General features: G+C 41.6%; 1 protein-coding gene across 1 annotated transcript in view; it reads left to right on the top strand.

Annotated features, from left to right (window-relative positions):
* The window catches only part of LGR5 (leucine rich repeat containing G protein-coupled receptor 5), a 112,477-nt gene that overhangs the window by 36,278 nt on the left and 50,695 nt on the right, over nucleotides 1–25,504 (top strand). Inside the window, exon 2 of the mRNA XM_084795150.1 lies at nucleotides 15,958–16,029. Coding sequence (XP_084651276.1) covers nucleotides 15,958–16,029 — 72 coding nt within the window. The remainder of the gene's footprint in view (nucleotides 1–15,957; nucleotides 16,030–25,504) is intronic.

Raw genomic sequence — 25,504 nt, 5'->3', positions numbered from 1 at the left:
ATAGCATGGCACTCACACAAAGGTCAGAAGACAGCTTTATTCTCCCTGTTAAACTACTAAAATGCCATCTCTTCCAAGACCCCATCCCCAACTAATAGTAATGTGTTGACAGTTTTATTGACCGTAATTAAAAGCGTGTTCTTCGATGTCATAGAAATGTGTGAGAGCATTCTGGGTAAATTCCTTAACTTTTCCACCAAGTTCCACCTACAATGTAATTCAAGTCTGACCTAAGAGGTGTCCATCTACGTAGAGCAGTGTTTTTCAACCTGTAGGTCGTGATCCCTTTGGGGGCTGAATGACCCTTTCACAGAGGTCGCCTAAGACCACAGATATTTACTCTATGATTTGTAACAGCATCAAAATTACAGTTATGAAGTAGCAATGGACAAAATTTTATGGTCGGTGGTCACTGGGACATGAGGAACTGTATCAAAGGGTCACAGCGTTAGGAAGGTTGAGAACCACTGACGCAGAAGTACCCTGCGGGCTCCTGAGTAGTTCCTGAAAGCGGTCGTACTTTACTGAAGAAGTTATGGTTGCGAGCAGTAGCACTAGCGCTGGCCAATGACCATGGGGACAGCAATAGAGCCCTGGGTTCTTCATAGCCCCAAGCAAAAGGAGCCTGAGCTAAGTGCCTGGAACAGTTGACTGGCTGATGGATCGTCAATAGCATCTTAGTTCATTATCACAGCAAGTCAGGACAGGAAAGGAAGTACAGAACAGACAGCAGTGTAGTCAAAGGAACTGGTTCTTGACACACAGCTGAGTCCTCCCAGCCAAGGCTGGAGCTTGCAGAGTGATTTGGGAAAGGAATTCTGCTGGAAATTGAAGTTTCAAAGTATAAATAGGGCAAAGTCACGGAATAAATACACTGTGGCTATTTTTAAGCAAGCTGGCATGGGTTGAGAAAATAAAACATTATACCTAAAGCAAGGAGATATTTGAGTGACGGACATGTGGTTGCAGCTTACGAAGTCTATCAAAAAAAAATAGCAGATGTGTCTCAAGTAGCAGGAAAAAAACCTAAAAGCATAACCCAACAAAAACAAAGAGAACGGGAAAGAAAATTAGAAGGGGCAGGATGTGTTAACAAATTAGTAAAATGGCTTTGTAGAGAAAATGGCATAGAGAAAGTCAACAAACAGTCCAGTGCCTGCCATGAAACCCTAGAAAGGGTCCTTTCTAGGGCCAGGGTACCACTGAAATCAGAAAGACCAACGGGAGGGAGCAGATGAACCTACCCTTTGGCTCACACAACCAGGCAGCTGTCTCCTTAGTAGCCACATGTCCCACACAAGCAACAGCCCTGGTGGGAGACTGTGAACTTAGACACTGAGAAGATTGACCCCCGTAGAGACTCAGGCTAAGAGGTAAAAATGGATGGCCTCCTCTTCACACTGGGGATCAAAGGATGAGGGGTGAGATTGAAGCGTTAATTTTCAGTTTCGATTGTCTTTTATTATAAGACTTATAATTATCTTTGTTAATATGTTTATCAGTAATATACATATATCACATGTACTGTAATACATATCATTTATATGGGTAGTGATATAATAATATGCATACATTTGTACCACTTTGAGCTAAAATAAAATTTTAATTTAAAGAAATAAAAAGGAAGGGTGGATGAGATGGCTCAGTGGGTAAAGGAGCTTGGTATATAGGTTTGAGGACCTGGGTTCAATACCGTGACCCCCACGAGATAGCAGGGAAGAAGTGACTCCCCGAGAGAGTTATCCTCTGTCTTCTGACCTCCACAAGTTCATCATGGCATCTGTGCACATATGTGCAGACACACACACACATAATTTTAAAAACAAGAAGCAGCAAAAGTTTCTGCTATTAGACCACACATTTAAAATTAGAGACTGATGTATTAATGCATAATAAGCTTACTGTCCTTGGTAATATACTCCACTCACTGCCCTGGGACGACCACAGACAGCCCCACAGCCGTGCACACTGCAACTGTAGGGCAACTGGAGTTGACAGGTAGCCAGTCGTTAACGGTGCATCCTCATGCGCTGACACGGCCTCTTGGTTCTCACCTTTTCACCTGTAATAATCTGTAATGAGCCTGATTTCTCATAGCGCACCCAACTCGCTGTCTTTCCGGGTGTTTCGGCTTAATAATGAGCATGTACTATTGACTCACCACACGCCGCTCCCTTTAGTTAAACTTACTATAAAGATACGAGTGTCCCCTTCTTCCCCCGCCTCCGTCTTCTCTCAGCTAACGATTAATTACACCGCTGGTGTCGTTCACATTGGCATTCTTAAGTTCTGATTATATAGCGAGTCAGACTTTTCCTAAAGAGAGTTTAAATATTGTAATTTACATTGTCTTAAGCCTGGTAATTTATTGAACGGGTAACAATAGATAATGCCTTTGGATTTTTTTTTTTTTTTTTTTTTTTTTTTGGTTAGATACATATGTGTTTTCCTAGCTCTTGAGGCAACTGTCAGTATAAAAATGAGCATTTCGCAGCAGGTGTTAAGGAAAGGAAGGTGATTATTTTCATGACAGCAAAGCCTTGGAAAGTGCAAGTAAACCAGGTTATTGGTAGCTAACATGAAATCCCATATCCTCTCCAGTTAACTATTTGTTTGATCTTTTCACTGAATATCTGAGTTTTAGAATTCTCTCTCCTCTGGTCCTTGGTTCTGCTCCCTCTACTGGACCCTCAGTTAAAACAATCAGAGAAAGAGCTTTCTGGAGTCAAAAACCAGAATTGGTGAGATTGAAATGTGGACAAGCATTAAGCTTGGCATTTATTCCCACGGCACTGCTGACAAGTGCCACCGTGGCAGCAGAAAGCTTTGTCTCTCTTCTTTCTAGTTAATAGCAGTATCCATGGGTTGGTTATTCCAGCTCAAAGGAGAGAAGGGATTAACTCTGGTGCTTGGGTACCTGAATATAATTCGAGGCTCATCTCACAGCGTTTTGTTCTCGTGGGGAACTACATTTCTGAGTTACTACTTGAATTCCTTGAAGCATTGCAGAAATATTCCCATTAAGTATATTCTGGACACTTCAAAAGAGCCCAGACTGTGCATTATAAATATTGCATTCACGTTCCTCATACCACTGAGGCAAGAATCTTTATGATTCTTTTATTTGTTAGAAAAAGATTACCTCGTTTCTTTGCCTGTTGAGAGGAAACGTGTCAACAAATGGCGCAATCCTGTAGATAATGGCAAAGTAACTCAGAAATCTGAAGATCCCCTGAGGTCCTCGTTCTGAGCAAACCACATGGACTACTCCACTTGCTAGTTCATTCCTTATAAACACGGGACTATCAGGTGAAAGAGAAAACAAGCTGCCTTCTTTAAGCTATGGTGTTTGGGGATATTTTTGCCACAAACAATTTAACCTAATGTGCACTCTTTCTAAATGTGTATGCAATGACTCTTTTCAGGGTTGTGCACTAAATCCAGACACTAGTACTTGCCAGTGAGGAGGTCCACTCTTTGTAATAATGGTCAATAAGAGTCTTCACGTGTGTCCCAGAGTGTCAGATGGACCATAAAAAGATTTCATGCCACTGGCCCAGAAGGGCTCCGTTCTCATATCTCAATGGCCTATGAGATATTGCAGCACCTTGATTGTTCAGGCTAAGAAATTCAGTGAGAATTTCTGTCTGGATGAAATAAAAAATAGGTCTTCCAATGGACACTGAACACTTTTGGAAGATTTTTCTTCAAAGTGTTGCTAGGAAAGTCTTTTCCGTTCCAGTATTATAATCATCAGGCATAGCCACAAGCCCAGAGTCACCTGACAGAGACTCAGTGGCACAGCCCCAGAGTCACTCCCGACGTAGCCTTATCTATATCTTTATGGCCTTTTGTACTGCTTTTTATTTTATATTTTCATTATCTAATTACAGAGTGATGACTTATCTTCCAAGAGGATTTTATAGTGTGAAAAAGAAATAGAGAAGGCCCTCTGTATCCCCCTCTTTAGAAGAAGACACTTTCTGGAAACTTGCTTTTTTTTGTCCTGGAAAAGGCAAAATTAACAGCTCCCCAGGTATGATTCGTGTCTGCTAGTTCAGCGATTCTCAGCCAATGCTGACTTGGCAATGTCTATCTGCTGTTTCTCCAGGGCTGCTACAACAGAGCGCCACAGGCTAGGTGATTTATGAAACAGGTTGATTGCGTCACACCTCTGGAAGCTGCATGGTCAAGATCCAGTGTCCACAGAGTTGCTTTCCTCTGAAGGCCTGTTCTTCCATTGTTAACACAATCCACTTCTGCACAGTCTAGGCCAAGTTTTCCCATCTATGGCAAATAACATTTATGATGAGCTAGAGCCCAGTAACTTCATTTTATCCAAACTGTGTTTTTAAGATCCTCACTCCAATTGCAGTCACGTTCTAAGTTACTCAGAGCTAGAATTTCAACGTGAAAATGTTAAATAGACACAACTGGCCACAAACGTTGGGAAAACATGCTGGTTTTTCACAACTGAAAAGAGTGTCACAGTTATCCACAGCCAGCAATGTTGCTTTACTTTACAGTGCTCAACAAACAAACTCTGAGTTGAAAATGTCAATAATGCCAATGGTAGTGTAAAGGCTGAAAATCCTTTCCTAGTTCCAAAATCAGTTCTTTGATCATTTTTCTAAGCAGAGAGAAAATACATATTACACCTAAAGTGAGCATTAGAGTAATGAATTACAGTACAATCGTTGTCAGGACTCAGAGATCCATTTTCAGGTACCTCACAGACAAGCCATCTTTCACAGTAAGTTTCAAAGACAACCCTTGAGAATATAATACCACCTAAGCCTTGACATTCCTTCACCCCTAAAGTGAAATTTGCAATAATTAATAAGCATGATACAAGTACATAATATGCCTTACATTTCTAGACAAATAAATTATAAGAAAAAGAAGCATAGCACGTAATATTAGTTCACTTAGCCTTCAGAGGGGGAAAAAATTAAACTAAGTTCACGTAGACCAGGACGAGGGAAAGAATGGCAGTGGAGATGTGGTGTGAGCCTTAGCATTTTGCTTTTCAACTCAGACAAGGTTTCTAACTACAGTTCCAGAATACGGAGCTGACATGAGCCAGGGGTTGCAAATTGTGCTTGAACGGAGGCCATCAATGATGGCATACACCTGTAATTGAAGCACCCAGGAGGCTGAGGTAGGAGAATTGTAACCAACCAAGATTATATAATGACTTTGAAGCTGGCCTGACTATATACAGAACCCAATCACAATCAAATAAAAGGTGGGGAGGAGACAAAGAATGGTGTCCCAAGGCTAAGTAGATGGTCCAGGGTAGGGATCAGACTAAGGGTGCTGGCAAAGAAGTCAGATCATCCAAAGATGCCACAAGTTATAAACAAATTCAGAAAAAATTAGAGAGAGACGTTTCCTGATACAGTTCTGCACATCCACAGAAGTTCTTAGAGTGAAAACACTCAAGCAAATATGAGGATCTAAATTTGAGTTACGGCAAGAAGAAATGGAAACTATATCATGAGTTCCAGTGAATGGGCGAACAGCAAAAGGCCAGTTAACTTAGGAAGCTACTTAAATTTGTACGTGATCTATTTCTTCACCTGTGAAAAGTTTCCTTACTTAGAATTAATTATGTGTATGTGTATTATTATTCTGGAAACATGGCAGAGATATAATCAATAGAGGTGGTGACCATTTAAATGACAGTGGAGGCGATGCGGAAAAAACTGAGCCTCAGCCTTCTAGATTGGTTGATTGAGAAAATAAGGATACATTAGCTGTGAGAAGAAAGAAACCGCTTTGAAAGAAAAAGAAAATATCAAGTTCTACTTCGAATTGTTGAATTTTGGTAACAGGTTTTTTAGCCACATAGAGAAGTTCAAAAAAGCAATTAGAAGAAAGATCTGTACTTCAGGCAACAGGCCAAGGCTAATGATTTCTCCCAACGTTAACTCCCTGCAGCTAGATGTGGTGGTTTAAGTAAGAGTGGACCCCAGGGGATCATATATTTGAATGTTTAATCCCCAGGGAGTGAAGCTGTTTGAAAGGATTAGAAGGATTAGCAGGTGTGGCCTTGTTGGAGAAAGAGTGTCAGTGGGGTGGGCTTTGAGGTTGGAAAAGCCCGTTTCTGATCTAGTCTTTCTTCTTCTCTGCCTGAGGATCAGGATGTAGCTCTCAGCTACTGGCCTAGTGTCACATTCCCTCCCTTGATGATAATGGACTAAACCTCTGAAACTAGAAGCAAGCCCTCCCCCTGCAATTAAATGCTTTCTTTTATGAGAATTGCCTTGGTCTTGTTGTCTCTTCACAGCAATAGAAAAATGACTAAGACGCTAGCTGATATTGCTCATGAAATATCTACACAGATGAACAGGAGAAAGACAGAGGAGATGAAGATTCTATATCCTAGACTAGCGTTTCTTAACCTTTGAGACTCTTCACAGAGGTCTCCTAAGACCCTCAGAAAACACAAACATTTCATATGATTCATAACAGTAGCAAAATTACAGTTATGAAGTAGCAACAAAAGGAATACTATAGTTTGGGGTCACCACAGCAGGAGAGCCTGTATCAAAGGGTGTCAGCCTTAGGAAAGTTGAGAACCACTGTCCTACACACTTAGATTTGTGTATGTGTGCTGTGTGTGTGTGATGTGCCCGATGGCACAGTTCTCCCAGAACTTATCAGCACTACACTCACTTTGAGGAATGCACAATAACCCTTGAGAAGTTTTGAGATATCCATAATTACCACATCAAATGGTCATCATGTGTAGAGAGGACCTCACTACATGGCTCTCTGAGTCCTCAAACTCCCAAGTGCTAGGATGACAGACATCCACGGCCCTCTCTCAACTTTATGTTTGGTATCTTTGTTGTTGCTGTTTTATTGTATCAAACGTGCTTTTCTGTGCCGTTGTCAGTCTCGTAGAATGTGAACACCACTAGTAGTTTGCTGGCATGGATTTCGAAAAACAAAAACAAAAACACACAGCACAATTAACTGCCCAAGAAAAGACTCTACTCTTCCAGCTAAAGCCTCCCTCTAAGGGAAGAGTGGAAACACGTGTGCCTAACACTCTTTCTATACATTGGGAGCTTCTCGTTCTGGATTGAAAAAGAGCTTGTTTAACTGTTGTTGTTGTTGTTGTTGTTGTTGCTGCTGCTGCTGCTGCTGTTGTGTTGGTTGGTCAGTCGGTTGGTTTGGTTCAGCTTGGTCTTGTGTTCTGCTTGCTTACTTTCTTATTTTGTAGTTCTAATCTGAATACATGAGGTTTCTAGAGAGCCATCTCCTCACATGTAACTCTCTTTAACTAATTCTTCTGTCATTAGACACAGTACGACAGATTAATACCCAGCCACATTAACTACCTCTACCCCTTACCAGATGTTAATGTAATTTTTTTCACATGCACTTTGGCTTAAAGCTCAGTCTTTTTGAAGTTCCCATTAAAAACAATATTAAGATAGCCATTTAGTATAATACCAGTATGGCACAAGCCAGCTGGTGCTAAATCTTTTAGATTATCTTACAATTTTAAAAATGCCTCAAGAGAGCTATATTCTTACTGCTTTAGCCTTGTCATGTCAGTACAGGAAAGAGACATAATTTCAAAAATCCCTAAAAGATTCCTTTCAAGGGGCTGAAGGGATGTCTTGCTGGTGAAGAGAAAGAACTGCTCCAGAAAAGCGCCTGAGTTGAGTCCCAAGCACCTATATCAGGCAGCACACAACACCCTCCAACTCCAGCTCTGAAGAGGGACACCTTTGGCCTCCACAGGCAAAGGCGCTCACACGCACATACCCACACAGAGACCCATGATGCAAAATAAAAACGAATCATTAAGAAGACGTTCTGTCTAATAAAATGTGCAGAGTACGTGCCCCTTACAATGTTCCAGGCCACGTTGGAGGTAATTTGTGCATGGTAGTGCAATCCTTTGTCACAGCGACCTTACGAAAATCGGTGGTGTCGTTGCCTCTGCTGGTGATACAGAGGAGAGAATCGAAGTCTGAAAATGGCAAAGGACTTGCTCAGGATTGTTCAGCTCTTGAGTAGCAAATCAAAACTTTTAACTCACACCGCCAACTTTAAAACCAAGGTGATATAGCGTTGGAGGAGGTGTGCTCGCTTATAACAACCAGTGTGTTTTACCTCCAATTTGAAAGTCATCAAATGAGATTAAACACGTTGCCAGAACATTGAAACCCTGCTGCGTTGTCGGTATAGTCATACACAAAGATATCAGTGCTATTAGGGGAGTGTGACTTAAAACTGCAGTGAGAGATTGCTGACCTGACCAAATGACAAGCATAGACAAAAGAAACAAGCCAACTTTTGGAATAGAAAATGGATGGAATTAGAGGTGAAATATTTGGCAGGATAATAAATCAAGCCAACTACTTCAAACCCAATTTAGCAATATTATTAAGTAAAATACACCCCAAAACCAAACCATTTCACTCCTATTTGTGTGCCCAACTGAATGAATATTCTGAAATAAAATAATTTCAGGATTTTGAACTCAGAGATCTGCCTGCCTCTGCCTCCTGAGTGCTAGGATTAAAGGTGTGTGCCATCACCACCTGGCTCGTAAATGCATATTTTTTAAAAGACAAGTTTAAAATGTTTATAACATCACTGCTCATAACAGCATGGACTAAAAATAACCCCTGGCCTTCAACAGCTGAATAGACAAATGCATTGAATTGAAAATGAATAAACTATTGCTACATATAACACAAGGATAAGTTTTATTTTTTTAAATGAGCAAAGAGCTTAGATGCACACAGAACTATGTGGTGCAGGATCCATTTATAGAGTCTTTAGGAGCCTGGCTGCTCTAGATGCAATTGGTGGTCGGAGGTGAATGAGGAGGGGACACCTGAGACTCCAGCCACATTCCGTCTGCTGTGTTTGTGCTCGGCTTTGAGATATGTTAACTCGTGAAATTTTATTCCACCAACTCCTTAGTGTGTGTTGTACTTCAACAAGAATGTTTCAGGATGCATCATTTTGGTTTGTTGGTTGGTTGGTTGGTTGGTTGGTTGGTTGGTTGGTTTTGATGCATGGTTTTGTAGTTAAAAACAATACTGTAACAAAAGTACCCAGAACTGTCATTACTTGGGCAGCTACAAAATGCTACTAAAGCCTACACCTTGATTTGGAATTTCACTGGACAGCTTGTCTCTGGAAGCTTATCTGAAAAATAATCCATTAAAAAGCGCCAATCCTTGGCAAGAACAGCTTCAGTCACTGTGTGGGACTGTGATGGGTGCCTGCATCCTGCGGGCTGAAGATCGAATGAGACCTGCCTACGCTCAGATACGGAAAGGGAAGATGCAGGGGGCGGCGTCTTAGTTCTAGCTTCACTACCAGTTTAGGGTACAATAGATGGATCAATCAACAGATGATATTTTCCCAACTCTAGGGGATAGAAAAATCCACGATCCGGGTACCAGAGGATCCAGGACTGTGTGAGTCACATTTCCTCAGTTCTCGGATGGCCATTGTGTCCTCATGGGACCAACAGCAGAGACCCCTCCCTCAGGGAAGTTCTTATCAGGACATCAACCCCATAATGAGGACATCATCCGCATGCTCTGATTAGCTTGAAAGTGCTCCATCTATTATAAGGTCTATTGAGGATTCGGAGTTCGGCAGATTGGGGGTGGGGTACAAGCACTCCCTTATAACCTACAGTAACGTGCTCCTCACTGTAGCCGGCGCAGGAGCCCTGAGCGAGGGAGGAACTGCGGCTATAGTAAGCAGGAGAATTAGAATTAGAATTAGAATTTGGCCTATTTCATCTTTGGTGGTCCAAAGAATTCCAGTTATTTCCATGAAGTAAGAGGGAAGGCATCCCCAGGGCGCGACGAGAGTGGTTGTTTGATTAAGAGGTGTGCGGCAACTCGTAAAGTGGGAAACAGTTCCCAGAGGAGAGAGTTGGGCAATAACAAAAAAACAGGATTGTGTAGCACGGTTGGAAACCCACAAAGACCAGGGATTTATAGACACTGCTCTATACATTCGCTCTGTACATCCTAGTAGCACTCAGTACCCTGGAACGGTCACAGGGGAAACTAATTTTGATGTTTTTTTCAGAGCTGGGCCTTTGCCAGGAGACTTGAGCAGAGGATGGTACTAGGAACATCCATTAGACAGTGACCCAGGTGCTGTGAGCCAACGTGTTCAGCGGGCGCACGGGTTTCACATCCCAGGCGTTCAAGGACTGGCTGGAAAATACAGAATTAAATTGGAAAGGCAGAGTTGTGTCAGATACATAGGAGTCTGTTCAATGGTGTCTTAAGTTGGACAATAAGGGGGGGCGGGGGGGGGCGACGACTAATTCAGAAATGGAGACAGGGCCTGTGTTAAATTGGGTCTAAAGAGTCTGGGGAGTTTAAACAATGTTTTTCCCGTGGAGTTCAGGATCCATCAGAGGCTCTGAGACAGGGGAATCAGAGCCATCCCACACATCCCATTTTCCTGTTGATACAGGCTCAGTCCTGCACAGACTGCTCCTCAGGCCCTCAACTCTGGGCCAAGCCGCACTTGCCAAGGCATTGATCCTTCCCCACAACCGCTACAGGGGAAGATCTCTGTTTTTAAAGTTAGCACACAAAGAAACACATTCATTCCCGCACTTTCTTACACGTGTGCCAGTCTGTGTTGTTCCTACTGATCCTTCCGCCCGCCGCCCCGCGCCCAGCGCCCCGCGCCCCGCGCCCCACCCCCACCCCCACCTCTGGCCTCCGCAATCCTCTGTAACCTCCTCTTGCTGACCACCTGCCTACCCTTATCTGCTTTCATGTCCCGTGTATTCCACTACCCCCATATAGCTTACTTAAGATCTCTTCCTCCCCTCTCATCATGGCCTCTTCCTGTGTATGCACACACACACACACACACACACACACACACACACACACACACACATTCATATTTGTAAACTTAAATCCAGGGCACATATTAGAGAAAACTTGTGGATTTTTTTTTTTCCTAAGTGACTTATTTTGATGAGTGTAGTAATCTCAGGTTGTGATTTGCAGGAAAATTACTTTCCTGCGAGTGTCCTGATTTCACTTTTCTCTGTGACTAAGTAAAATTCTATTGAATATATGTACCGCGTTTTCTTTACTCATTCATCTGATGTGCGTCTAAAATAATTCCGTTTCTTACTGACAGTAAATAGCTCAGCAGGTCTTCAAGACTCTCACTGGCTGGTTGATCTGCAGTCCTCTGGGTGGGAACTTGGGGGTGTTAGTGCTGGCTGGGTCTTATGGTAAAGAAGTCATGAAGAACTTCCGTGCTAACTTCCATAGAGTCCGCACCAATTTACACTGCTACACGAGGGTCCCCACTCTTCACAGCAGCATTTGTGTTCTTGATGCCCGCTCTGACTAGAGTGAGGTAGAATCTTAAATCAGTTTTCTGAGTAGACTGGCTTTGACTCACTCCTTAGCAGTATCATGCGTGTAGACACTGCATCTTGGTTAAATCCACCCTCACCTCCCTGCTCCCGTTCTCCCAGGTGCCGGCCTTCTTCATGTTTCATGTCTTCTCCATTTTTTTTTCCTTTTAAATAACTCACTGAGTCCAGCCAGTGCTGCCTGTTGAGATGTTGCTGATTGTGTTGGCTTGATCTTGTGTGGGTCTGGTGCCAGTTAGCACAGCCACAGTGGCCGTGTCACGTCCGGAAGGCCGCACTTCACAGCCCTCCTCCCCACCTTTCACTTGTCCGTCTTCTCTTCTGAATTAACTCAGTTTTAATTTGCTTTTCCTTGGTAACAAGGATATTGAACATTTCTTCAAATACTCATTTCTTATTTGCTTTTCTTCTTTTAGGGACTGTCTTTTCAGCTCATTTACCTACCCACTGGCTGACTCAAATAGTGATGCTTTAAATCTCACAGTTCTTTGTATACTTTCGGCAGTAACATGCACGTCGCAGTTCCTTGTATATTTTAGGCATTAATGTGCATACACGTGCACACACACACACACACACACACACACACACATACACACACACACACACACACACACACGACAAAGAATTTTTTCTATTCTATCAGCAGCATAACTCTGGTGATTGTATCCTTCATTGAACAAAAGCTTTTTTATTTAATGTAATCCCATTGTCAGTTTTTGGTGTTAATTCCTGAGCTATTGGAGTTTTTGTTTTTCAGAAAGTTGTTGCCTATGCCAGTGTTTTGAAGTGTTTTCTCTGTTTTCCTTTGTCAATTTCAAAATCTCGGGTCCTACATTCAACCCCTTGAACTAGTCTGAGTTTACTTTTATACAGAGTAAGAGATGGAGATCTGATTTCATTCTTTTACCAGGGAGGATCTAGTTTTCCCAGCACCGTTTGTTGACAAGACTGTCTCTTTTTCCTCCTAATTTATATTTTTTAATGTTAGTCAAAAAGTAGAAGGTTCTCACTGACTGAATTTCTTTCTGTGGGCTCTTTGTGTTTGTTGTTTGTTTGTTTGTTTGTTTGTTGTTTGATGTTACTATAAGTATAATTTTTTCTTTTCTTATTTTTATAACTTCATTAGTGGCATGTACAAGGCTGCTGATCTTTATATATTGGTTTTGTATCTAGCTACATTGTTTAAAATGTTAATAAGATGTATAAGGTTTCCAGTGGAATCCTTAAGGACTTTTAAGAACAAGATTATATTATCTGTAAATTAGGATACTTTGACTTCTTCCTTTCCTGCCTCTAATGCTTTTCTTTCTCTTGTTTGATTGTTCTAGACAAGACTTCAAACACTGTTGAATATGATCCATGATTATGGGACCCTTGTCTCAAGTTGTGACTTTGGAGAAATATTTTCAGTTTACTCCCACTTAATATAACATCAGTTTTGGATACACAGACTTAAATGTACATAGACTTTATGATGCTCAGCTATGTTCTCTCTTCCTAGTTTCTTGAAGGCTTATCAGGAAGAGATGTTGAGCTTTGTTAAAAAATCTTTCATCCTGTGAAATGATCATATGATTTCAGTCCTCAAACTGTGTGCTGAATTAACTTATTTGTGGGAATGAAACCACTTTCACCATACTGTGGGATCTTATTGTGTTCTTGAAAACAGTTTGCAAGGATTTTATTGCTATGCTTTTTATCAATATCTATCAGAGAATTTGATCTACAGTTTTATTTTGTTGTCTCCTTATCTGGTTTGGTGTCAGAGCACCAGTGGCTACCTAGAGTGAGTGCCCTTCCTACTCCATGGAACAGCTGGAGAAGTCTTTGATCATCTTCAACAGTGAGCACATCTGCTCCTGGAGTTTTCTTTGTGAGGACAGTTTTTATTACTGCCTGTTTCATGGATTGTTATTGATCTATTTAAATTATTTATAGTTTTATGATTTAATAAGTCATATGTGTCTAGGAATTTATCCTCTTTTTGTATGTTTTCCAGTTCTTTGGAATATGTTTTCAAAGTATTCTCTAGCGGTCCTGTAGATTTTACTGGAATTTTTTAATATCTACTCTAATCGTGTTGATGTATTTCTTCTCTGTTTTTCTTTTTCTTTTTCTTTTTTCCAAGACAGGGTTTCTCTGTGTTTTTCTTTTAGTTACTTTAGCTAAGAGTTTGTCATTCTGATTTGTCTTCCAACACTTGGTTGGAATTTTCACTCCAATCCTGCCATTGACACCTCTGGTGTAACAATAAGCTATAACCTCAAACCATGAGCTAACATAAACCCTTTCCTGCTTTTTTCTAGGCGGCTCTTCTGTTGCTGTGATGAACACAATGGGCAAAAGCAGCCTAGGAGATAAAAAGCTCAGCATTTTAGGTCACAGTCCGTCCTTCAGGGAAGTCAGGGTTGGAACTAAAACAGAAACGGTGGAGGAGAACTGCCTTGCTCTCCCACTGGCTCATGGTCAGCCAGCTCATTGTGCAGCCCTGACACACCAGCCTCGGGATGTGCTACCCACGCAAGGCTGCGGCCTTACATACTAACAATCTAGAAAATGCCCCACAGACATGCCTACAGTCAGATCACTCTGGTAGAGGAAATCTTAAGTTGAGATTCCATTTACCCAGGTGATGCTAGGTTGTGTTAAGGTGGAAAACAAAACACTAACCAACACACCCCTCAAGTTGTTTTCTTGTCAGAGTATTTTGTCACAGCAACAGGAAACCAAACTGACTTTTTTTTTTAATTTTTTAAAGCTATGACTATGTGTAGGATTGTCAAGTCTTTTCAGAGATTTCACAGTCACTGTGAGATATTTAAAAACTACACTGATTTGTTTAACACATTGCTATTTCAAATACACATACACACTGAAACTGTCATTAATTTTGACTATCTAGACCATCTCAGGAAAATACAAATTTTTAAAAACACAAACATATTTTAGTCTATATTTTTGTCTTTTAGTTTTAAGGTGAGAATATAGCATGTATTTGCTATATTTTTATAAGCTAGTAGATGTCAAAATTAACCGTATTTCTAAGGTTACCATACTCAAATATTTAGCAAAACATTTTGTCTCCCTTGAACAATTGTTACTTTTTTTTTTTGCATGTGCAGGTGTGTGTGCTGTGCATGCATGCATGTATGCATATTTACATGTAGAAGGAATATGTGTGTGCACGAGTTAGGTGTCTACGCATGTGCACATGTGTGCTCATGCATATGGGAGTCTGGGGAATGGCATCAGGTACCTTCCTCAGTCACTCTCACTCTCCTGAGGCAGGATCTATTGGTCAACCCTTAGATCACTGATTCCGACTCATCTAGTCAGCCTGCCCCAGGTATCCATTGTCCCAGAACACTGGCATTAGAAGTGGCTGCCATACCGGCCTTGTCTTCTACATGGGTTCTGGGGATCTGAACCCTGGTCCTTGTGTTCGAACGGCAAAGGCTTTATCCACTGAGCTACCTTCCCAGCCTCAGGCTGACTCATTTAAAAATAGCTCTTCCCTTCAGAGCACCACTGAGTTAACGTTCACATTTGACAAAACAACCGCATGGTCAATGTCTGCTCGGCTGAGTGCTTGCAGTGGGTGTGCACACTTTAACAACAGGGATGTGCACATTGTGAAGAAGCTCCGAGCCTCCGGGTGAGGTCAGATCTGATGTTATAGTGGCAGCCGTTCTCGGGATAAGGGAGCAGGTCACTTCCTCCCCAAGCCTGCAGCCACCACATGATGTCAGGTTCACCCAGCTCTCAGTCTCTGGGCTTCTGAGACGCAGAGATGGATGACCGGGGATACTGTGCAGCATGCGAGAGACAGTAAAGAAATCGAGGAATAAAAGCACAGAATGCAATCGAATTACACGGACTTCCACTGAAAACAAAAATTGATTGAGTTCTGCCCAAAGTGACTTGCTGGTTCCTGCGCCAGGAACTACTGTGCAGGCCCAGCAGGAAGTGTGCTACAGACCAGGCTCGCCTTACACCCTAGTTTTATGGTTCATTTCACTTATTTAATGCAATCCGAGAAGCGGCAAAAGGAGCAAGTTCGAAGAGGGAATAGGCTTTTGTGTGTGTGTGTGTGTGTGTGTTGCTTTGTTTTAAGTTTCTTTGAATCAAAACATTTGTTTTTATAAGGTGCTTAAAATCCCAGAGAACCTGGAGTCCTAGGGTTGCAAGGTGAAGACATCTCTCTCTGTCAAAGAGGTGAAAGCAAGACTCAAAGTTGAGTCACGTCTGCTTCCTCTTCTGCCCTACTCAACATCATTTTAAACGGGAAGAATTACAACCGTGCCCGTGTAGGGTCTAAGCGGTCTTGAATCCCACGCAAGCTCCTCATAGAGAGGGTTTAGTTTGAGAAAGAGCCCCTGGCGTTGGCGGGTCATATATTTAAGATGGGGAATCACCATTCATTTGCCAGGCAGAGGAATGAATTTGTTTTACTGCCTCGCTTGGGAACGTGTGAAGCGAATCGCTGCATTTCCTCGCGGTGGCATTCCTGCTCCTCACGTGCTGTCTGTCTTCCCCTCCAGGGACCTCAGTATGAACAACATCAGTCAGCTGCCCCCGAGTCTCCTACACAACCTCCGCTTCCTCGAAGAGCTGTAAGTATTGCTGCTGTCTGGATGTATCCAGGCAGTGCTAAACGCATTCCTGTGTTTGTCTCTCATACATGCTGTGGGAACCAGATAAAACAAGTCAGGGAAGCTGTCAGCACCAACAACTTTGGCACATGAGGAAACACTTACGGGGGAGGGGGGGGAGGTTAGGATTGCTATGATTCTGGAAATCAACTTATAAAGGAGTTTACCATGAGGCTACAACTTTCTAAGGTGAGACTGAGCCAAACAAATTAAAATTTTTAAAGCAAAGACTGTTTAAAAGAGCTGGATGGCTCTCTGGAAACAGTTAAACAGCAGGGTATTAAAAGTTTGAATACTGGGTTCATGTTTATTAAAATAGCAAGTAAAGCTATAATGAAAACCAAAAGCTGCCACTTGGTTCAGCTTGTGACTGGGAGAATTGAGTCCACATTGCATAGCACCAAAACTCCTTCTCCTAATCACTTTTAATTACTATTTCCCTACTTTTAAATTTAGCATCCCTCAAGGCTTCAACAGAGAAAACATGGAATCCAAAGGACTTAAAAGTGGGTTCTTCTAAACTCACTATTAAAAAAAATTTTTTTTAGAGGAGAAAGATAAAATTAGTTAATGATACACAGAGGAACGCTGATTAAGTCTAGTAATCACTTTCCAGAAGATGAAAAAGAACTGCAGAAAGCGAAAATCTGCATTTACAAATGCATTTGATCCTCTTGCCCCGTTGAGTGATGGGAGCTCTGCACCATCGTGGTCCCTGTGAAGGATGCTTGGCACCATCAGTTGGGTAAATCCTCTGACTGTTGATTAAAGGAATTGTTTCGGCAATGACCTCTTTTGAAAATGCGTCCTTTCTAAACCCTAAAGTCAGGGTCCAATTTGAGGAGTAATTTAAATCGTTGGTGCACCACATGATCCACCATGGGAGGCAGAATGTTCCATCATGACCAAATTGCATGACATTGATCATTTCTTCAAGAGGGAGTACTACTCCCATGACTTCTACGCTAGAGTTTTATCTGTCTCTTTTTGATGGTGTTGTATTTTAAAGAATACTGTTGCTCTTATTCCTCGAAAGAGTTGAATATAACCAACTGGTTATCAAGTGCTGTGGTGGGGAATCGGAACAGTCATTTATACAGGAAACAAGGTTTTTATCATTTAGAGAATATACTCGGCCTCTATCTAGTCTTCTCTCTCTTCCTCTCTATACTCTATCAAGTTCACTTCCATGGCTACAACTGAGCCTCCAAAAAAGTGCTGGGAGTATGTCTGTCTTAGTCACGGCCTGTATATAGTAAATAATACAATTCTGAAAAATAATGAAGTAAAACACTTAAGAGGAGCTGGATATACATAATAACAAACACACACACACACACACACACACACACACACACACGCACACACACACACGTATTGGTTACTTTGAGTAAATTTCAAACATTAGAAATCTTTGCTTAACCACAGCTCTCTTGTCCTCCCTCCTTTGCCCAGGTGCAGTTCTCTGTACCATCATATTTCTAAGATAAGAATTATGTGCGCTTTCTGATTTTATTTTAAATGTCTCAAGGCACAATGCTTCCTTTATTCCTCTAACACATACCTCAAATTTAGACCACAGACTGAATCAATAAATAATTCAACTCCCCAAGGGCTTTTAATAGAAAGTCCCCCCCCCTTTCCCCTATCCTCTTCTCTCTCACCCATCACCCACCCCACCCTGGTGACTTAGCCCATTCAAAATAACTCCTCTTTCTTCTTGGGGTAAATGTTAATTCTGTTTCAAGAGCAGTATGTCAAAAGATGATTGAGGGAGGAAAGGCAGAATAGCAGGAGAGAAAACTGCCATTCTAAAATGCTGCTTTTCTCTTTTCTGGATAAAATATCATATTTATCCCTCCAGAATCTCCATCAAATACTTTGGACATAGAACCACAGAGTTCCAGAATTAAAGGTGATTCTTAAAAAAAAAAAAAAAAAAAAAAAACAACTACCCTGCTCTCTTTGCATGTTCTGGAATTATAAATGCAGAACTGACTGACTCACAGAATTGAAGGTTGAGGCTGAGACCCACGAGATAGCTCAGCAGGAAAATGCATTTTCCACCAACTGATCTATTCCCCAGACTCCAAATGGTGGAAGAAGAGAACTATCTACCCCAAACTTTCCTTTCACATTCCCCCACACAAGCAAATGAGCACACACACGCACACGCGCGCGCACGCGCACACACACACACACACACACACACACACACCCAGACACACACGTGCATGCACACACACATGCACAGAAGGTGGAGTATACAAAGATGGGTGGGTAGAGAGGGAGGATCTGAAAGGAGTTGGGGGAGGGGAAAACATGATCAATATATATTGTATGAAACAAGTTTCATTAAATTTTTTAAATTAAAAAAACAAAAGAAGCAACAGAAGCTGGAAAGATACCTCAGAGATTTTGCAGGGGACCCAGCTTTGGCTCCCAGCACCCACACCAGTATCCACCTGTAAGTCCAGCTCCAGGGCACACGTTGCCTTCCTCAGCCTCCACAGGCACCTGCACTCGCGTGCATACACCTCCCTCACACAGACACATAATTAAAGTACAACAAAACGTTTTCAATAATAAGAGAGAAAGAACATAACAAGGAAAGCTGGTGGGGTTGTATTAGAGGGAACCCCTTAGCACTGCCAACGGGAAGGTAAGCTGGTCCAGTCTCTGTCAAAATCAATATGGAGATTTCTCAAAAAGCTCAACTAGATATGCCATGTGACCCAGCTATATAACACTGGGGCATTTACCCACAGGCCCTAAGTCAACATAACACAGAGATAATCTCACATCAGGGGGGTTTTGCAGCATTTCTCACAACTACCATCTAACAGAACCAATGCAGCAACCCGGCAACTGAGAGAGATGGACAAGGAAGATGTGGCATATGGAATATTTTTCAGCTGCCAAGAGAAATGAAGCTATGGCATTTGCAAGAAAAGGGATATAACTGGAGATAATCATAGGAAGCCAATTAAGGCAGTCGCAGAGAGAGACAAATATGTCCTTTCATTTTGGGGTCCTAGATTTTATATAGTCACATAAAACCGTGTGTGTGTGTGTGTGTGTGTGTGTGTGTATACATATATATATATATATATATATATATATATATATATAGTTTGTTTGTTTGTTTGTTTGTATACATAAAATAACAGCAGAGGTGAAATTGTCCACAGGAACAAAGGAGACAAACAGGAGTGTGGGGAGTGATCAGCAAAGAGATGGTTGAAGGAATATGCTTAACATAAAATGTGTGCCTGTACAAAAACAAAATACTAAATTATATTAAAATTCACAAATAATAGTCTTAAAGCAAAAAAAAAAAGCTTGCTTCCTACTGGTCAATGTGCTTGCTATAAAGTATCCTAATCCATCACCTTACATAAACGTGGAAAGTATCAACACTGGTAGGCAGGAAAATTGAGGCTGGGAGAAAAAAGAGACCCAAGACAAAGAAGCTGGCCAGCGTCCAAGCTAAGAGCTTGGCTCGGGTCACAGCTAAAGTTGAGAGTGACTTCGACCTATGTTTGAAAGGTAGAGGGAGAGCCAGGAGCTAAGCGTGGCTCACCAGCGCTTTTCTCATCACCTGAAGTACCAAGTGCTGACATTTCACAGTAGAGCACTTGTAATGCAGTAAAGGAAACTGAGGCTTCTGATGATTGGTACACATCCCCGTGTCCTTGCCTGTCTGTGTGGGACAAAGAAAAAGAATGAGCGAGAAGGCAAGAGCTGTAGATCCAGGGAAGGACCGTACATCCGGGGAAGGACCGTACATTCAGATATTAATCCCATAGGCTTTGCCCCTGAGAGGGGCATCAGGGCCCAAAACTTTTGCTAATGATTTTTAAGTATATATTAGTCAAATGTATTCAATTGATATATATTAATGTTGATGTTTTAAAACAAGTAAATAAACAAACATACTTAGCACCGTGTTTTATGAAGTATTTTCCTTGAGGAAATAAATTGCCATCCATGCAGGCTGACAGGGATGTTCGGACACTTGTTAAGTGTGTAACTTTTCAACATTGATGGTATCATTGACAAGGTAGTAGTCTTCCACTGGGCTTACTCAGCTGACTGTCATCTATAGCCAAATAGATTGCTGTACATAGTACCAACAATAAAAGGCCATCACAGAGTCACCCAAGGCATCCTCCTTCCCCTTTGCTCTAAGTACCCAATGCCCCACTTCCCTACTTTACCTCATAGTTATTGATGTAGACCGCTGTGGTTCACCTCTTATCCATAAGTAAAGCTTAATAAAGGTACCATTGTAAAAAAAAAAAAATATATATATATATATATATATCATAAGGACACATAACTGTAGAGCTTCTCGTGAAGTTAATTTTTTAAAGTGTATTTCTAGAGAGTGTCTAGAAGTATCTCTCTAGAGAGAAAATAGCTCAGAAAAATAAATGCTACCATGGGAAATGACCTCCTTCTCCATTGCATTTGGCATTCAAGGATATTGATAATGTTCAATTTTTGGCACATTCAGCTCTTCGTTTGCTAATTTTGACCTGTCATGAAATGCAAAACCCCTCCTAAGTTCTCCCTGTCTTGTTCTGTATGCTTGATTTTGCCAGGACCTGGGACCTGTGGAAGGAAAGCTGTCCCTGCTTTAGTGGATATAGGTGGTGATGGCAGGTAGCTCTTTACCAAATCTTAACAGCCTGAACAATCACTGCACTCAGCACCAACATTTCCCCCTCCAGCTCTGCTCTCATTATTCTGTTAAGAACTTTGTGTTCTTCCTTTGTGGGCAAACAAAAGATTCTGCGTTTGGCCTTCAAGTGTGGCTCAGACCTCAGAAGCTAATGGCAGGTGGTGTCTGTTGCTGGCATCTACAAGTTAGAGTAAACTTAGATTGGAACTCTGATTAGGCCCGGGCAGTTGTTTCCATTTTAAATATTCTTAAGCTAAGTCTTTATTTCCAGCTTGCATCTTAAAAATCTCCCCCAGATATTAGTGCTATTGGAATCAAATAGTCGGCTCACAGCGAAACCCGAGATGCTCTAGGGAGGTCCGCTTTTCAGCTGCCATTGCTCCCTGGAACAGTTTGCTCGTATTATGGTTGGCTTTGAAGAACCTCTACATAAATAGCAGATATCTATCATTACAGATGAAATTTGGAACAAGAGATACAACCAAACATTCTGAAGTGTAAGCCACGCTTGCTATTTTTACTCCCTTGCCATGTTACTGAAAATGGTGAGAACTGTCCTGTTTGTCTTTGGAGAAATTTTTTAAGGAAGAACTGTAGTTAAAAAAAAAAAAAAAAAACCCTAGGAGCCACGTTAAGTTCTGCTTGTCCAGTGAAAATACCATCATGCCTATGAACCATCTTCATGGCCTTTGACCGTATCACAGTCTCTTACGTACACAGACCGGACAGATGTTTTCCAATTCTACCTCCTAGAACTGCTCGTGTTGTTTCATGGCAATGGTCTTGGCTCTCTTCCAAATAAAAACCCACCTATCTAGAGATACACACTAAGATACTTACATTGCGAGTGTCTTGCTGGCAATTAGAACGCTTTTCAAAAGTGTTTTTCCTCTGCCCCTTCTTCATCCCTGAAACATTCCTTTATTCCCCCATCCCCAACTCCTATAAAACATAGATGTCTACCCGAATTTCTCCACCTAGTTTTATCATTTCTTTTCTTAGTACTTTTTTACGTCTACCACTCAACATGTGGCGAGGACTTGCTTTGGTTGCTGGCGACCACACGGAGGGTCACGTCCATGTGTAACTCCAGTTCTGGTGATCTGGCACCATCTCCTCGCCTCCACGGCCTCTGCATACACATGGTGCATTTACAAGCACACAGGCGAAGCATTCGTACACAAACAAATGAAAATACATGGTTGTGAGCCTAGCCTTTAACGGCTTAGTAAAAAAAACACGGTAGCTACTATTTACATGCCCACATCACATTGTACACAGCTTACAGGAAGGACTCAAAATTCTTTAATTTCAATGTTGTTTGTAATACAACAGATTGTTTCTAATCTGGCTCATAATAGCTAACTCTCTTGGAATCACTGTGCCAGACATGAGGTAACTGTAGCCAGTTATATTTAGAAACAAGATCAACTATCTTGATTGACGGATAATAAATATCTGAGTTCCCAGTTCTGTGTGGGCAGGATGACCTTAAGTGTCAGATAGCCTGCACATCAGAGGGTATACAGTGGAGCTCCCCAGGTGGCACCGAGTAGGTCTATAATTGATGTGATTACGGCAGATTTCACCAAGGTGCTGAAACCAAACTCCATTAGTCCGTGCTCTGGAAACCACAGGTGTAACCTGGCGTGGTGGCGCTCGCCTTTAATCCCAGCACCCAGGGAGGCAGAGACAGGTGGATGTCTGTGAGTTTGAGGTCAGCCTGGTCTACAAAGCAAGTCCAGGAGAATTAGGGCTGTTACACAGAGAAACCTTGTCTTGAAAAAAAAAAAAAGATAAAAACAGAAACCACAGGTCTTTAAACTCCTTAGAGATCTAGTTGTCCTGAAAAAAACAACTCATTTATTCACTCCAGAGGCTTTAGCCTTCAACAATTCTTAGTCCCTGAGCCCTGAAACCTGGATATTCTTCACCCTACCGAATACTGAAAGTAAACTCACAGTTCACGAATCTGTGGTCCTTAGACCTTTTCGGCTAGTTTTAACCAAACAAGTGCATTTAGCTAACTGAGCTGAGGGAAGTGATGGAGCGGCTATCACAGCTTTTGAGTGATGTGCTAAGATATACTTGGAAAGGCATTTTATTTCTTTACTGGTAACAAAATCAGTTGGAAGAGTGTTGTCATCCGCATGAATGTTACCAAAGATGGACTCAGAAGAGTCTGCATAAACTTCACACTTAAATATTTTGATGGTGACTATTCAGGCAGCATATAGCCTAAAAGAATACAAATAAACCCGGAAGTAGTAAATAGCTACTACCTCCTGGAGAGGGAAAAATCACAAGAAGGGAAGTGGGTACCAGAGAACTGGAGATGGTTGCCTGTCACCCAGACCTTCGGGATGAGAAAACCTCTTCAGCCCAAAAATTCCTCGAGCAAAGCAGGATTTCTTTTCAAGCTTCTGTGCCCGCCAGGTCTCCAGTGCTTTTAAAAGTTGGAAAATTAATTTCTGTAACCCAGCAAAACCTAGTCATGTTCACACTACTTCTTGTCTGAGCGTTGAGTCGCCCTGCTGGTGAACAGCTTCATGTTCCACAGACAACACCAGAGTATAATATGTGTCAGTGAAACAGAGAGAGAGAGAGACAGAGACAGAGACAGAGACACACAGAGAGAGAGAGAGAGAGAGAGAGAGAGAGAGAGAGAGAGAGAGAGAGAGAAACAGTGTTTTTCCACTTTATATAAAACCTTTCTGGGTTTTATTTTCCTATATTTCTTGCTTACATAGATTAAAGTATAAGAAAGTGATTTTTTTAATGTCAAACAGTGACAAGTTGTCATTAAGATACCTTACAAGAAGCAAGAAGGAGAGAGAAATTAATTAGAACAGACAAGAAATGCACTTACAACATAAAACAAATCTATGGTAGAAAAAGACACGTATTTCCAGCTGTGGTGGCACACACGCAATACTACTCCGGGGAGGCAGAGGCAGGAAGATCTTAGCAAGTCAGCTTGGTTTACATAGAAAGTCTCAGGCCAGGCAGGACTACCATGGGAGAGCCTTGCTTAAAAAGACCCTTATGGGAGAATACTATTTTCTTTTTCTTTTTCTTTTTCCCTACCTTAATAAGGGAAGCGAAGCCAAAAAGTACAGTAATTTTCAAAGAGGCGTGTTCTCACAGCAAGTTAGTGAGAAGAAAAACACGACGTTCATGTAAGAGCCAGCCAGCCATTTTCCTTGCTTAGCTCTCAAAACACTGTGTGTGGTTCCACGGGCCCATCCCTAGCAGCGGTTCCTAGCACAGACATTTCCAGAGGGACCCAAGCAGAGAACAGAGTCCAATACCCGGTACCCCCTCAGAACTCAGCCCACAAGATATTCAGAATATTCTTTCTAGGCTAAATTATAGTGCAGGAAAAAAAGGCCAAACCACCATTTTATACAATGAGGGCCCTGCCTCTCCCCCAAAACAGATCTATATTACTTTAAAATTTCAAGTTACTTTAGTGACTCAATGATATTTATACATCCTCAAAGGTGTTTTAGATTGTTATTACAATAGCAAATCATCTTTATTTGGGAGAAGAGCAGTGTACCAATGGCCTTTTGCAATTTAATGTCTTTTTTTTTCCTTCTATGGAAGTAAATAAGCGAAACAAATGATATTGGAATAATGTATTTAATACATGGTGCAGTGTCAATCAGGATAAATTTAGTATTATAACAAAGATGTGAAAATTTTGATAATAGATAAGTTTTATCTTATTTTAGAGACAGGAATGATGAAAGTGAGACTGTCATAAAGTAGTGATTTCAGAAGCAGAATGCTAAAGAACACCTTTCAGCCAAGTGTCACGTGGGTCTGTCACTAGGATTGGAATCTCAGTCCAAATCATCACGGGGAGTAAAGAGCTGGACGTGACTCCCACTGCTTATGCACTGTGCGCACATGTTAAAGTCTGAGGAGGGTCCCCCTATACTTTAGAGGTATTTAGATTTTAAAGTTACTTAAATTACCCCCTACATGATAAATTAAAAAAAATAAGTATTTCCTTAAATTGTTGCTTTGGTCAATAGGACAGACCTGCTGTTGAGCTAGTCCACAGCTAATGGCACAAGGTAAATTGCTTTGTTTGGGCACAGCCTGCCCTGGTAACACAGGTCAGTGGTTTACAGACTCGTTCCAAAAACAGACTCTGAGGCATCTGAAGTCTCTATACAGAGAAGACGGGAAAATAAAAGAAAAATCTGAAGTAAGTTTCAGGAAATAAAACCCAAAGATATTTACCATGATAAGTTAAGCTGACTAGAGTACAACTTTTGAAAACTTTTTTTTAATACAGTATAACCTGATCATGATTTCCCTACCTCATCTCCCAGATCTCAAACCTCTCCCTCAGGCCTTAGGGAACTACAAGGAAGAAGAGGAAGTGGAAAAATTGTGAGAACCAAAGGGACTACCACCACCCAACTCTCTCTCTCTCTCTCTCTCTCTCTCTCTCTCTCTCTCTCTCTCTCTCTCTCTCTCTCTCTTCCCCCCCATCTCTCTCTCTCTCTCCCTCTCTCTCTCTCTCTCTCTCTTCTCTCTCCTCTCTACAGAAAGCAGGCAAAAACCAACAAAGAAAAACCCAGAATGAAATAAAGCAAACAGAAAAAAAAATCAAAGCACGAAGAAACAGACACATACATCCACATGAGACACACAGAGAGAGACAGACAGACAGACAGACAGAGACAGACAGAGACAGAGACAGAGAGACAGAGACAGAGACAGAGAGAACCC

This window comes from Acomys minous, assembly GCF_964271855.1.
Source record: "Acomys minous genome assembly, chromosome: 9".
Lineage (NCBI taxonomy): Eukaryota > Metazoa > Chordata > Mammalia > Rodentia > Muridae > Acomys > Acomys minous.
This window is presented reverse-complemented; position numbering and strand designations above follow the sequence as displayed.